Genomic DNA, 14,984 nt, shown 5'->3' on the forward strand with positions numbered 1-14,984 from the left:
GGTTCCCTCTCCTATAGCGCTCATTAGGTGCACAGGTTGTGATGGACTGGCCCTCTGATCTCTTAGTCTAAATCTAATTTTCTACTGACAGCCCTTCCAAAACTGAATTATATTTCAAGCTTAATCTCTACCAAAAAAAGGGGGAGAGGAGGAGGCTAGCTTAAAAAAACCTACTTTGTTGTTTAGAAGATCTCACACCACACTATTGGGAGCCAACTTTCCAGATAAATATTACAAACAAAAAAAGGTACTAATTTTTTTTTACTTTGATTCCAGTCAACTAACAATTTTGTTTCTGAGCAAGAGACCTCAGCTAGGACAGTTCAATAAACTAAGTGCTTCCTGTGTCTGTGTACGGACGTATGTTTTGCTGTGATGTAGAAAAAACTTCTCAATTCTGGTAAATTCTTGTATTTTAGGGAACATTAATTCAGGAATCCCCTTTTCCAATTCATATTAAGTTTTGCAAAAATCTTGCAAAAAAAAAAGTCTGAGCCTCTAGCTATAATCTTTGGAAAATTGTGGAAGACAGGAGAGATTCCAGAAGACTGGAAAAGGGCAAATACAGCACCCATTTATAAAAAAGGAAATAAGAACAACCCAGGAAACAACAGACCAGTTAGTTTAACTTCTGTGCCAGGGAAGATAATGGAGCAAGTAATTAAGGAAATCATCTGTAAACACTTGGAAGGTGGCAAGGTGATAGGGAACAGCCAGCATGGATTTGTAAAGAACAAATCATGTCAAACTAATCTGATAGCTTTCTTTAATAGGATAACGAGTCTTGTGGATAAGGGAGAAGTGGTGGATGTGGTATACCTAGACGTTAGTAAGGCATTTGATACGGTCTCGCATGATATTCTTATCAATAAACTACGCAAATACAACTTAGATGGGGCTACTATAAGGTGGGTGCATAACTGGCTGGATAACCGTACTCAGAGAGTAGTTATTAACAGTTCACAATCCTGCTGGAAAGGTATAACAAGTGGGGTTCTGCAGGGGTCTGTTTTGGGAGCGGCTCTGTTCAATATCTTCATCAACGATTTAGATATTGGCATAGAAAGTATTCTTATTAAGTTTGCAGATGATACCAAGCTGGGATGGGTTGTGACTAATTTGGAGGATATGGTCATAATTAAAAATGATCAGACCATTTCTCCAATTTGTCCAGAGGTAAACAGGATGAAGTTTAATAAAGACAAATGCAAAGTGCTCCACTTAGGAAGGAACAATCAGTTTCACACAAAGAATGGGAAGCGACTACCTGGGAAGGAGTACGGCAGAAAGGCATTTAAGGTTATAGAGGACCACAAGCTGAATATAAGTCAGCAGTGTGATGCTGTTACAAAAAAAGCAAACATGATTCTGGGATGCATTAACAGGTGTACTGTGAGCATGTAGCCAGACACGAACCCCATCTTGGTTTCCGTCCCCCCACAGAGAGCAAGAGAAAGGCAGTCAACCTTTGATGCCCTAGGAACGCAGGTGTGCTGCCTGTCCCTGACTCTACCATAAACAGAAACCCGACAGTAAATGTGCTAGCTGAGACCCAGGGCCTCCCGTCGTCCTGATGGCTAGTACCAGTATTTGACATGCCTGCACTGTCCCAGGAGAGGAATCTTCACCCATCACATACCAGAGGTGCCCATTGTCTGCATTTTCCCAGGTGTAAATTATGCTTTGCACCCTTCGTGGGAAACTTGGTGTTCAAAGCCATTTTTCCTAATTGGCCACTTGAGACCAGGAAGAAGCCTACATGACCCAAGGGATATAAAAGAGGTTCAGTAGCCCACCCCATTTGAGCTCCAATCATCTATACCTGCTGGCAGGTATTGATTGTCTCCCGAGGTCTGTGGGACGCCCAACCTCGCCCTACTTCTTCCCGAAGGATTGAGAGAAAGACGCTGGCCACACCAAGTCTGGAACGCAGGGGTGAGAATATATACCTGCTAGATGTCTATTTTGCATGCATTTAATAAGAGCTCAGAGAACCAAAAGGGTTTCATGGTACCTGTAAGTGACTTATTAGTCTAATTTCTGTCCTGTCCTTTGTAGTGGCTGTGTTATCTGTAACACAGCAGTAGCATTTAACAACTAAGTTTACCCTGTAACAATAAAATAGTAACTGTTTAAGCTTTAACCTGACTCCTTCAGTTGTGTAACAGAACCAAGCACAATTTAAAAGAACTTCAGCCGGTCATAAGGGACTCACTGCCCTGACCGTCGGCTGACAGAGCAAGACAGGAGAAGTCATTTTTCCGCTCTACTCTGTGCTAATTAGGCCTCAATTGGAGTAGTGTGTCCAGTTCTGGGCACCGCATTTCAAGAAAGATGTGGAGAAATTGGAGAGGGTCCAGAGAAGAGCAACAAGAATGATTAAAGGTCTAGAGAACATGACCTATGAAGGAAGGCTGAAAGAACTGGGTTTGTTTAGTTTAGAAAAGAGAAGACTGAGAGGGGACATGATAGCTGTTATCAGGTATCTAAAAGGGTGTCATAAGAAGGAGGGAGAAAACTTGTTCATCTTGGCCTCTGAGGATAGAACAAGAAGCAATGGGCTTAAACTGCTGCAAGGGAGGTTTAGGTTGGACATTAGGAAAAAGTTTCTAACTGTCAGGGTGGTCAAACACTGGAATAAATTACCCAGGGAGGTTGTAGAGTCCCCATCTCTGGAGATATTTAGGAGTAGGTTAGATAAATGTCTATCAGGGATGGTCTAGACCAGGGGTTCCCAACCTGGGGTACGCTTACCCCCAGGGGGTACAAGAAGCTTGTCAAGGGGGTACAGGGAATATTTGCTAAATAACTAGATTATCCTAATTGAAATATTCCAAAAGTAGTAGTGTTAGTGAAAAAAGTTGTGGATTCTAGAGTCTAGAATTTATTTCCTTTCATATTGAATAGGGGGTACAGGAAAGTTTACTAAAAGCCAACAGGATATGAAGACCGAAAAAGATTGGGAACCCCTGGTCTAGACCATGGGTTCCCAAACTGGGGGATGTCCCCCTCTGGGGGGGCATGAAGAAATTCCAGGGGAGGGGGGGCGCAAGGCGACCCAGCCTCCTCCCCCCCCCATCAAGTTTCGCTGCCTTGTTCAGCTCCTTTTTTCCTCTTTTTTTTTTTTTTTTTTTTGCTCAACAAGTTTTGCTGCTATTTTGGGGGGAAGAGGGGCTGGGAGGGTTTTTCAAAAATCAAAAAGGGGGGGTGTGATGCCAAAAAGTTTGAGAACCACTGGTCTAGACAGTATTTGGTCCTACCATGAGGGCAGGGGACTGGACTCGATGACCTCTCGAGGTCCCTTCCAGTCCTAGTATTCTATGATTCTATTTGAGAACTAACCTGCTAGTGTTGAAGCTGATATTCATTTGTCTATAGATTTTAAAGTGGAGCCAAAAATTAGGATTATAATGAAAACTTGATCTGTTCCCACTCCATACCGCCACTGCCCCGCTGGTCAAGCAATGAAAAATTGAAGTGAGAAGCACACTGTGTAATCCGGTAAGTACTTGAGAACTGTAAGCCTTAGTTTGGGGGTAATGGAACAAGCTAGTGGTTTGCATTATTATCAATAATTTAAAGAGATCATGGGATCTTCAAGCCTGACATCGTCCACATTCTCTTGCTCCTTTTTCAAGCAGTCAGCTACTGCAGAGCTTGTTTTCAGCACTGTAGATACACTCTAGGAATTATTTTGGGGAAGTTCTATGGCCCATGTTACACAAGTCACACTAGAATACTAGATGATCACAATGGTCCCTTCTAGCTTGGAATCTATGAATATGAAGGAACTTTTGTATTGTTTTTCTTTCCCAAGAGCATCTATAATAGTATTTTGCAACTAGTTAAGATGACCTGGGTCTAACTGAATTTCAAAATGATGTCACTAGTAGGAATGTGAACAAGTCATCTAGCCGATAAGCAAATACTAATCAGATGGTTGACTAGTCACTCTCCACCCCCTTGCTGCCTCAATCAGAAAGAGGCAGCAAAGGAGGGCAGGAAGAGAAGAGGGGCTTCAAAGCAGCAGTGCCACATGAAGCCTCGGGCCAGGCCCCAGGCATCGCTGCCATTCTGAAATGCCACATGCAGTCCAGGGCCAGCTGGGAGTCCCCAGCTGGCCCAGGCTGCATGTGGCATTTCAAAGCGGCAGCGCTGCGTGGAGCCCGGGGTCAGCTGGGGACTCCCTTGCTGACCCTTGCTCCATGCAGCGCTGCCACTTTGAAACACCACGTGGAGCCTGATGCCAAGCTCTATTTCAAAGCAGCAGTGCCACATGGAAACAAGGGTCCACTGGGGACTCAATCACGGAGACAGCGGAAGACTGCTGGCCCCATCTTCCACCCAGCATTGTTTCACATTTGAGGCATAGCAATAGCCCCAGGACAGAGGTGCCCTTATCAAATCGCATTGATTATTCGATTAGCCAAATCAAAATTTTACATCCCTAGTCACTAGTAATGCTAGAAGAGAGTGCCTACAAAGAAGTGAGTTTACTACTTCTTGGCAGAGAGAGAAAAACAAAACTAGTTGTTTAGCAACTAGGGATATAAAAGGCTTCCTGAGAAATATCACCCTTAGTGAGTGATGCTTACCGGGTAAGCAATTAATCAGCGCACCAGCATGGGCCCCCAACGGACACCCCCCACTCCAGCCCAGCCAAGCCCACCTCACCACAGGCAGGTGAAGGGGAGCGGTCACACGGTTCAACATAACATTTACTGAAAGCCTGTGTGTAACCGTGAGCATTAACGGATAAGACCAGGCTTCACTCCCAAACCTGGGCGGAAAGCTAAGACAGCCGCCAGGTGTACTTTAATAGATGAGACAGCCAAATCCTGTTGTTTGAGGTGAAGGAGGTAGTCCAGAAACAAGGGAACCATGGCCTGCGGGGGAGGGCTGCACCCTTATCAAGGCACCACAAGGAGAAACACTTCCATTTGGTGAGATAAGTAGCCCTAGTAGAGAGCTTACAGCTGCCCATTAAGATTTCCCTGACTGAGTCTGAGCACTGGAGTTCAAGACTGTTTAACCATGGAGCTTCCACATCGTGAGGTGGAGCAATGGCAGGTTCTGATGGCATAGCCAACTGAACTATTGCATCAACAAGTCAGGAACTAGAGGAAGCATCATGGGCCTGGTCAACAACAGGAACAGCAGTGTGGTGAACCAGTGTTCCCTTGCCATACTGGTGCTATCACTATCACTGCTGCTTTGTCCTGTCAAATTTTTGAGGACCACCCTGGGTACTAACAGCATTGGGGGCAAGACATACAGGTATTGATCCATCCACAACAGGTAGAAAGCATCCAGCAGGGACCCTCCACCAGCTGTGGCCCTGAAAGGAGCAAAACTGTGGGCACTTCCTGTTTAGGTGGATCATAAAAAGGTCCACCTGAGAATGACCCTATCTTTGAAAGATGGAGAGAGCTACTTCTGCCCTGATGGACCACTTAAGGAATTGAAAAGATCAGCTGAGGCAATCCACAAGGTGTGGCTGGAATGCCTGGCAAGCCAGCCAGACTGCCCTGAGTTCCTGGATATCAATACGAAATGGCATTTCTGAACAAGACCTTGTGTTCGCAAGTCGTGTAGGAGCATCCCTCACCCTGTGTCCAAGGTGTCCGTTACCAGAGTGCTTTCTGGCTACGAGCCCACAAGGAGCCTCCCGTATATGCTATCTGGGACGGAGTCCACCAGTTGAAGGATTGCAGGGTCACCAGTTGTACGGTGACCACACAGACAAGATGATCCCTGGAAGCCTTGAACACCAAATCCAGCCACACTTAAAGTGGGTGTAGGTGGGCATGGCACAGGACATAGATGTAGGCGGCTATGTGCCCGAAGAGCCTCATGCAGTTGTACACCATCATAGTCAGGCATTGCTGTAGCACAGAGATGAGGCTTGCCATTGCCTGGAATTGAAACTCAGGCAGGGAAGCTATTACCTGGACAGAGTCAAGAAGGGCCCCAATTAACTTGATTCTTTGTGTGGGAATGAATGTGCATTTCAGCACACTGAGGATCAGAACCAAGTGGGAGAACGTAGCCTTGGCCAGTTCCATGTGCCTGAGCACCTGCTCCCACGACTTGCCAGTCGTCCAGGCATGGGAAGTTCTGCACCCAGTTCCTGCACAGGAAAGAGGCCACCACCACCAAGCATTCTGTAAATAGCCAAGGTGCAGTGGCCAAGACAAAGAGCAGCACCATGAACTGGTAATGCTAGTCTGCCACCACAAAAATAGAGGAAACGCTGATGGGACAGGATAAGACAAATGGAAGCACACATCCATGAGATCGAGGGTGATGTCCCAGTCCCCTGGATCCAGTGAGGGGACAACAGAGGTCAGGGACACCATGCGAAACTTGAGCTTTCATATGAGATCCTGTATAGGGCGCAGACTCCTGCCCTCACCCCCCCTCCCCAGCCTTTGGGATAAGGAAGTATAGGGAGTAAAAATCTCTGCTCCTGAACTCCTGCAGAACCGCCTCTATCACCCCCATATCAAGCGACTTCACCTCTTGGATAAGGAGTTGCTTGTAAGAGGGATAGGTAAGGTGGCGAGGAGTAGAGGAGTGTACAGAACTGAATAGAATGTCCCACTCCCACTATGCTCAGGACCCAGCAGGTTTAGGTAATCTGGGCCCAAACATGGTAGAATTGGGATAGACTGTTCCCAAACGCAGGAGATGGATTCGAGATAGGCTCTAGTGCTCCGCCCTCAGGTGCACTCTTCAAAAGTTAGGTTTGGGTCCCAGCAATAGTTTGGAGGGGTCCTGCCCTTGAGCAGAAGAGAAATGGTGAGGCCCTCGCCTCCTGTTGTTGCATCAGCCCCTGTGCAGTCCCTGATCCTGTGTAGGGGACCAGGATTGAAGTGGGACAGCTGATGTAGCCTAAATTAGCAGCTCTGAGGTGCCGGAGTGTGGATACCCAAAGACTTCAGGGTAACCCTGGAGTCCTTGAGGCTGTGCATACAGCAGTCTGTCTTTTCTGCAAACAGACCTGTCCCATTGAACAGCAGGTCCTGAATTGTGCGCTGCAGCTCCACCAGGAGTCCAGACATGTGCAGTTATAAGATACGCTGTTATCATTATGGTCGTGGCCATTGTGCACGGTGACAAGTCCACAGAATCCAAAGCCACCTTCAAGGCCGTCTTAGTTAAATGCATACTGACTGAATAGCGCCTGCTGGTTTAAGACGTGCAGCTGAACTACCCTAGTTTAATCGACTTTGTGCCTGAATAAGTGCAGCATCTTGGCATCCTTCTTTTTCGGGGCTGGACCAGGCTGTCCCATACGCTCTAATTGATTAACCACATCCACTACCAATGAGCCTGTCCGAAGGTGAGTGTACACGTGCTAGCACCCCCTCTGTGACACAAAGTAGCGCTTCTCCTTGGCCATACATGCAAGAGAGGTAGGGGTCCACCAGAGTTCCTTAGCAGTCATCTGAATCGACTTCATCAGAGGCAGGGCCACCCTTGCTGAATCCTCAGGCAAAAGAATGTCTACAATAGAGCTAAACTCTTCTGCCAGGAGATTTACCTTGGGCCACATGCCTGAGTAGGTCTTGGTGGGTCCTAGAGTCCATAGAGGGAGTGACAGGGTGGTACCTGGCATAGGCTCAGCCAGTGATGAAGAACAGCCTGACTGCTGCGCTGGGGAAAAGTGCCTATGACACTCTTCAGGGCGCAGAATTGAAGTTTCATGCACCAAGACCAGCATGTGGCACACCAATGGCATTGAAGAGGCTAGCTAAGGCCTAAGTACTGACTCCACAAGAATCAGTTTAAGCCGCCAGTCCCTCTCATTTCTGATTTGCGGCTTAATCCCCCCTCCAGATACTACATTTATCTGGCAGTTGACCCTCTCCAAGACACTTTCAGCAGGCAGTGTGAGGATCCCTCTGGGCATATGCTTGCCACACTTACCACACTGCTTGAAACCCTGGGGCCATTACATGCCCCAGGAACATGAACAATAGGAGAGGCACACACCCCAACTAACTACCCTAAGTAACTCCAACAAACAACTAATCTTCACAACAAAACCAAAAAAAGAACACTATGCTAGGAACTAAACTACTTGAGAAGCAAGAAAGCAGAAGCTCCAATGACCATCACAGGCAGAAAGAAGGAACTGAAGCGGGAGTCAGGTTGGCAGGGATATATATACGACATCATGAGGCATCACCACAAGGGGCAGTACAGCCAACCCAACAGGTACCTCTAGGGAAAAAGCTTCCAACAATTGTGCACACAGTGCGCGCGCTCGCGCTCACACACACACGAATGAACATGAGTAATCACTCAAAGAAGAACTCAGAACTCCTCATCTCCCACTAGATGTAAAGAAATGACAAGAGTCGGTGGACTTTCTATGGATCTACCTGTAACTAATTTGCAATTGTTAAGTGTTACCTATCAGCCCTGTGCTCTTAGAGAGCCAGGGAGTAACATTCATGGAAAACCATCCCCCGTTCCCAGGCCTCTGCTAGAATCAAAGACAAATCAATGAAAAGGCCGGGGAAGACACACCTAAACTACTTCAGACAAGGGTGATAGAGTTAAGGAAACACCCCAGCCTCATCTGCATGGAAGATAGCACAGAGAGACGTCTCCATTATCATACACCAGTGGTCCCCAACGCGGTGCCCGCGGGCGCCATGGCGCCCTCCGGGGCATTTGTAGGCGCCCACCGACAACCCGGGCTGGCCCCGCCCCCGGCGCACTGGAGGCGCCGGCCCCAGGCGCGCGACACTCACCGGCGCCTGGTGCGCGGCACTCGGGAGGCCCCAGCCGTGGGGCACATGCGGGCGCGCGGCGCCGGTGCCGGGCCCACGGCACAAGGGGCTCGGGCGGCCCCGGCCCTGGCGTGCCCCAGGACGCGCAGCCCCGCCCCCGGGCACCCGGCGCGAGTGTGGCCCCGCCCCCGGGCGCCCGGGAGCCCGTAAAGGTTGGGGACCACTGTCATACACAATGGAGACCAGCTCTTCCAAAGCAGGAACTGCACTGAACTATGGGATACCGAATGCAGAGAAGCATTGCCTGATGGGAAATCTCTGCTCCAGATGCTAATGAACCCAGGCCTGCTCACACCCAAATTAGTCATTATCAAATCAATTCTAGTAACGGATCCTATTGACATCCAAAATACTGAAACTGCCTAGTTACATTGTGAGCTCCCTCAAGGAACATCACCCATAACCAGGTGTGATCAGTCTCTATTGTCTTGTCTGTTTATACATAAACAAATCCAGTGTTCTCTTCGAACTATTGTCCTATTCCTATAAAAACTCCTACCCTTGCCCAAGAAAAACTGTTCTGATACTTGACTACATCAGTTCTATTGAGACTTCTTCATCTCCTATCTGATCATACTGGGGGTTCTGTTCTGCTTGTCTCTTGCCCTCTGGACCCCCAGCTCCCATCACCATCTGGGAAACCCGATCAGTGCAAGCTCCACAGAGTGGTGGGTTTGCTCGTTCTCACTCTTCCCCCCCCCCTCCCACCCCAAGCATAGCCTCCTGACTTTGCCCTATGTAAACTGTTATGTTTAGCTAGCCCTAACAGTTGTAATCAGTTTCAATTTAGATTTAATATTGTAACTGTTTTGTGTGTTTGGCTATATATATATATTCACTACCCAGAAATAAATAACTTTCATTGTTAAGCTGGTTGCTTCTCTCTCTTTCTTTCTCTTTCGCTCACTCTTCCTCAAGGCGTGTTGTTTTGGCTTTTCCATTCACTCTGCAACAACACTTCTCGTACCCAAGCTAAAGATCCTGTAGTGCCCAAAATCCTGTGGGGTTTGCTCATCGTGTGGTTTACCAGTGAATGATTGTGGTGTGAAAGTGGGGTTGGGGGGGCTGAACTTGGGGGCTTAAGGGGATGGCAGCTTAAAGTGCTGTTTAATCCAGCCCACTGAGTCCAAAGGCACATGAGGGTGCAGCGTTGCATAGCTGTTAAAGCCAACCTGCTGAGTCCAGGGAAATACGAGGGGTCAGCTCGGGAGTGCTGATTACCCAGTCTTCTCAGTCGTGCTCTGTTAGTGGGTGTGAGTGTCTGTGTGTGTTGCTAAGGTGGGAAGAACCCCATCCTGAGGAACCTAGTTTCTGCAGGAGAGCTCCGGTGGGAGGGGGAATTGGTAGCAGGGAGAATTCAGCTCCATATGAGAGCACAAGCAGCACACAGATAGAATTGTTAACCTCTCCCTAGTCCCATAAGCAGGGCTCGCCGAACCGCAGTGAGCCCTGCTCGCCAACCGTGCTGTCCGGCGATCTGCGCATGCGCAGATCGCCCAAACCCGGCTCTTCAGGGTTTCAATCTACTCGCCATGGGCGAGTAGATTGCATTAGTTGTCGAGCCTTGCCCGTAAGAATAACCCTAATAAATGAGCATACCCCAGAGTATTGGGCAAATCTGGTAACAAATGTTCTACATTTCACACAAGTAATGATAACACGAAAAAAGCCTGAAAGTTTCCCGAGTACACATGTATTTAAAATTTAATTTGTACAAGGAATCACTATGACCATCAGACTATGCATAGAAGCATGGCATAGGCAAACCTGCATCTGGGAGCACTGCTCAGATTGGATACTCTGCAGGGCAAGGACTGAGTTTTCATATTTGTACAAAAAGCACCTAACACCATATGGATGCTACATAAACACAAATAAGTGTTAATATTAATCAAGAAACTGATAAGGAAAAAAAATATTGTCAAAGTCTGTCGGTATTTTTATAGGAACTCCTCAAAAGTCAAAATATTTGAAAAGTTGTATCGACTGAATACATATTACTTACATTTCTCTCTAACTAGCAATTATGTGCTGGAGTTCTGCCAGCTGGCCTAACATGGCTAGGCCTTGGGTCCCGACAGCCAGTGGCCTTAACAGTTAAGGTCCAGTTAATGGTAACCCTAATGCTAACCAGTTAACCTTTTACATCCCTAAAGTTTACTCAGTAATGTTGGTGACTTTCAGATATACAACACATTTATACCATTAATATAGAGCAAATTCTGACCTTTTGGTTTTTATTCAAGTTTTCCCTACCACCAGCAACATTTGGGAAGTACTAAAGTAACAGATGTATGATACACAAGAAAATGAGCAATTATAAGGTATTCAAATACACCCAATCATCCTCAGCCTCTGCATAACTTGTAGGCCGTAAACTACACAAAGGGTCTTCCTCCTACATACCTAAATGGCACAGAATAGTGTTCCAACCAAAAACACACTCTAAAAAACCACTAGTCATAGCAACAGCATTGAAGATAAACAAGACATTTACAAATTTAAGGTGATTGCAGCCTTAAATCTGTACTGGTTTATGTATTCTGGCCCAAGCTTTAGTTACTTAATCAAATACTATATCTCAAATTACGCAAAATAATATTTTTTTCTATATTCTTGAGGGCGCATCTTGTACAGCTCCCGCATCTATTTTGTCAACTGTCTCACATACACGTTACTATAATACATAGCAATATCTAGCATTATAAAACAGTGTACAGATGCATCAGAAGTGGCAAAAAGGTATATTGTTTGAAAAAAGATATGAAAAACTATAATTTTTATTTATGGGACGTATTTCCTTGGTGTGAGATTCTTCTAACATGCAAGTTTCCTTTGCATTAGTGTGAAGTGTAGTGTTAATGCCAATGGGAAGAGGAAAAAAAAAAAACCAAAGACTGCTTTTATCTCACACGCTTTTCAAATGGAAAATGTCCAGTGGCCCCACAATCATGAAGAAGCAAAAGCAATGAATAAATTGTATTAATATAGACTATAAGTACAGTGTCATTCTGAATCACACAGCAGATTTTGTGGTTTGGTCTTCAACCTCTGAACTACACAACCTAAATTACTATAGACAGAAAAAATAAATTGTTAACCAGTTTTAAAACGATAAACATTAATATAAAATGATGCCTCAATGTATTGTTTCTGTCAGGACTACTCAAGCAGCACTTTTTGTTAGAGTGAGCAACATAACAATTAAAAACAGAAAGCTGCAATAATAATTTAAGATGTATGTACCAAGTATCCCAATAACGACAGGTGAATAACTGAATCCGAAAGTACGCACAGTTCTAATGCTGGTAAACCCAGTGCAAACTTTTATATATATATATATATATATATATATATATATATATATATATATATATATATATATATAAATAAACACACACACATGCCACTATCTTCTCTTATTGAAGAATTCACCCAGGAGGGGGGCAAGAGTACAAAATGCTTGCTACTTTATTTGGCATCTTTAACATATGCCATATACCCAACCTTTCCCTATATCTTCTGGAAAGTAATAATGCCAGTCTCAGATCCAGGAGCATGTGCAAAAGTCACAAGGAATGATGCAAGTCTAACAACTAAAAGCATGGAGATTGAGGACACACACTTACACATTTCAAGGGGCTGAATGTATTGTCAAGTCTTTAAATTGTTCACTGATAAAAACTTGCACTTCAACTTTTGTAGTACTGCACAAGTATCCTCTAAATAAAGCTATCCTACTTTTCTCTAAGCCCTTATTAGCTTATTTTAAGTTTGAAAGTTTTCAGCATGGCAACCAGTGTTCTCTACACAAGAGAGCAGAAGCACCCAATATTGAGGTCTTCGATACTCAATAAGATATCCAAGTCAAATTATACAACTGTTTAACATGCATAATTTCCCCGTTACAAATATATGCATGTGGGTATAAAAGTTCTCGAGCAACAACTGGTATACAGCAAGCAGTCATTTTAGTTAAAAAGCACTGAGCATTCCACTAGCTGTATAATTGCTACATCTTGTGGCAATGTATTTCAATGCAAGGAAGAAAAATGGACAATAACTGGAACAGCATAAGAAGAGACTTGTTTGCACATAACCTTCATACAGATATTCCCTGCAAACACCCACAACACCCTGCTCTCACTGTCGGTGTAACACAAGAGGGGAGGAGCAGGGGAGGGAGGAGAAAAATATTATCATCTAAGATGTGATGGAGGAAAGGAGAAAGTTGCAATCATTCTCTGGTGGTTTTAAGGTGTCGTGTCACTTCTGTCCTCCAAATTAGCTGCTCAGAGAAGTGTTTCCTCCCCGATGGGAACACATTCCTTGATCTCGGTCTCTTTTTCTACTCCACCTCCATGATGCCAAAAGGACCCGACCCTTTCCATTAAGCAACAACCGCCACATTCACCCAATACACCCAACAAATCACTTTTACTTTTGAAATGCGTGGTGGAAAATAAAATTTGGAAAGAAAAAGAACAGAAGATGCAAGCCTCCGCCATAAAAATCACAGAGAAGGGATAAAAAATTAGAAGAGGCTGAGGATTCTTGCTATAAAGATTGTCAGGGAAATGAACAAACATTAATCAATTCTCCTCCGTAGCCCTGGAAAAGGAAGGGGGTGGAGAGACTAGGAAGCCGCTTTTACTACTAACAAACAGAGACGGGGTGAAATTGCTGGATTTCCAGATGGGGTGTCTCCCGATTGCCCCTCAGGGGAAGGGAGGGTCCCCCACGGCAGGATCTGGGGGTCCCCGCTGTGCTGAAGGGAAATACCCCTGCATTGAGCACAAGTCTCCCGCCTGCCCTCACCCCCATTCACCGCGCACCCGGCCCTACGAGCCTGGGACTGGCCTCCGGCAGCGGCGGCGGCTGGGCCCCTCCCCGAAGACCGGGCCCCCCTCGCAGCGCCGTGGGCACGGAGCGCGCTATTTACCTTCCTTGGGCGGCTTGCCGGGCGGCGCGCTGTGCAGCAGGGAGGCCGCCGCCGCGGAGCAGCCCTGCAGGCTCGGTGGGGACGTGGAGAGCCGGGACCAAGATGGCGGCCCCTCCAAACTTCCACTGCTACTTTGGACACTCATCAAGCTACTTTCCTGGAGCCCGGCAGCCGCCGGGGGCGGCGGGGGAGGCGGCGCGGCGGGGGGACACCCAGCGCCGCGCTCATGGCCGGGGGGCCGGCCCGACACCGGGGAGAGGAGGCCGCTGCGGGGAGAGGGCTCCGGAGGCAGGCGGGGCGCGAAGGAGACAGGGCTCAGGGCCGGCGCAACCTGCCCGCACCTCTGCACTGCGTCGCCGCGGCCGCCGCCGAGCAGCCGCCTGTGTCTGAGGCTCAGGCTAACCTCCGCCGCCGGGAGGGGGGGAGGGAGCGGGGAGGGGTCATGCGCAAACACCACCGCCAGCGAGCGCCGCGCACCTCCAGCGCGCCGGGCCGGGGGACCGCACGTACACCTGCCCCGCCGGCCTGGCCAGCTCCGCGCTCACCCCGCACGCCACCCTGCCCGCTGCGCCGCCGCCCCGGGCCCCCCGCTGCCCGCCCGACACCCCGTCCGGTACCCTGCCCCCCCCAACAGCCCGCCCGACACCCCCCAGCACCCTGCCTGGTACCCTGACCCCCCCAACAGCCCGCCCGACACCCCCGCCCCCAGCGCCCTGCCCGGTACCCTGACCCCCCCCCCCAACAGCCCGCCCGACACCCCCGCCCCCAGCGCCCTGCCCGGTACCCTGCCCCCCCCAACAGCCCGCCCGACACCCCCGCCCCCAGCGCCCTGCCCGGTACCCTGCCCCCCGCCAACAGCCCGCCCGACACCCCCGCCCCCAGCGCCCTGCCCGGTACCCTGCCCCCCGCCAACAGCCCGCCCGACACCCCCGCCCCCAGCGCCCTGCCCGGTACCCTGCCCCCCGCCAACAGCCCGCCCGACACCCCCGCCCCCAGCGCCCTGCCCGGTACCCTGCCCCCCGCCAACAGCCCGCCCGACACCCCCGCCCCCAGCGCCCTGCCCGGTACCCTGCCCCCCCCCAACAGCCCGCCCGACACCCCCGCCCCCAGCGCCCTGCCCGGTACCCTGCCCCCCGCCAACAGCCCGCCCGACACCCCCGCCCCCAGCGCCCTGCCCGGTACCCTGCCCCCCGCCAACAGCCCGCCCGACACCCCCGCCCCCAGCGCCCTGCCCGGTA

The 14,984-nt window shown here is 48.6% G+C and overlaps 1 protein-coding gene across 3 annotated transcripts in view; it reads right to left on the reverse strand.

Annotated features, from left to right (window-relative positions):
• Positions 1-14,238, reverse strand: part of TLK1 (tousled like kinase 1) — a 152,295-nt gene extending 138,057 nt beyond the window's left edge. Inside the window, exon 1 of one of the 3 annotated variants that reach the window (XM_075933612.2) lies at positions 13,747-14,238. In XM_075933612.2, coding sequence (XP_075789727.1) covers positions 13,747-13,891 — 145 coding nt within the window. In that variant the 5' untranslated portion in view covers positions 13,892-14,238. The remainder of the gene's footprint in view (positions 1-13,746) is intronic. The other 2 variants (XM_075933614.2, XM_075933613.2) reach the window with 2 other exon arrangements.
• Between the last annotated feature and the right edge of the window lie 746 nt (positions 14,239-14,984).

Source organism: Pelodiscus sinensis, chromosome 7 (genome assembly GCF_052426305.1).
Source record: "Pelodiscus sinensis isolate ZL-2025 chromosome 7, ASM5242630v1, whole genome shotgun sequence".
NCBI lineage: Eukaryota > Metazoa > Chordata > Testudines > Trionychidae > Pelodiscus > Pelodiscus sinensis.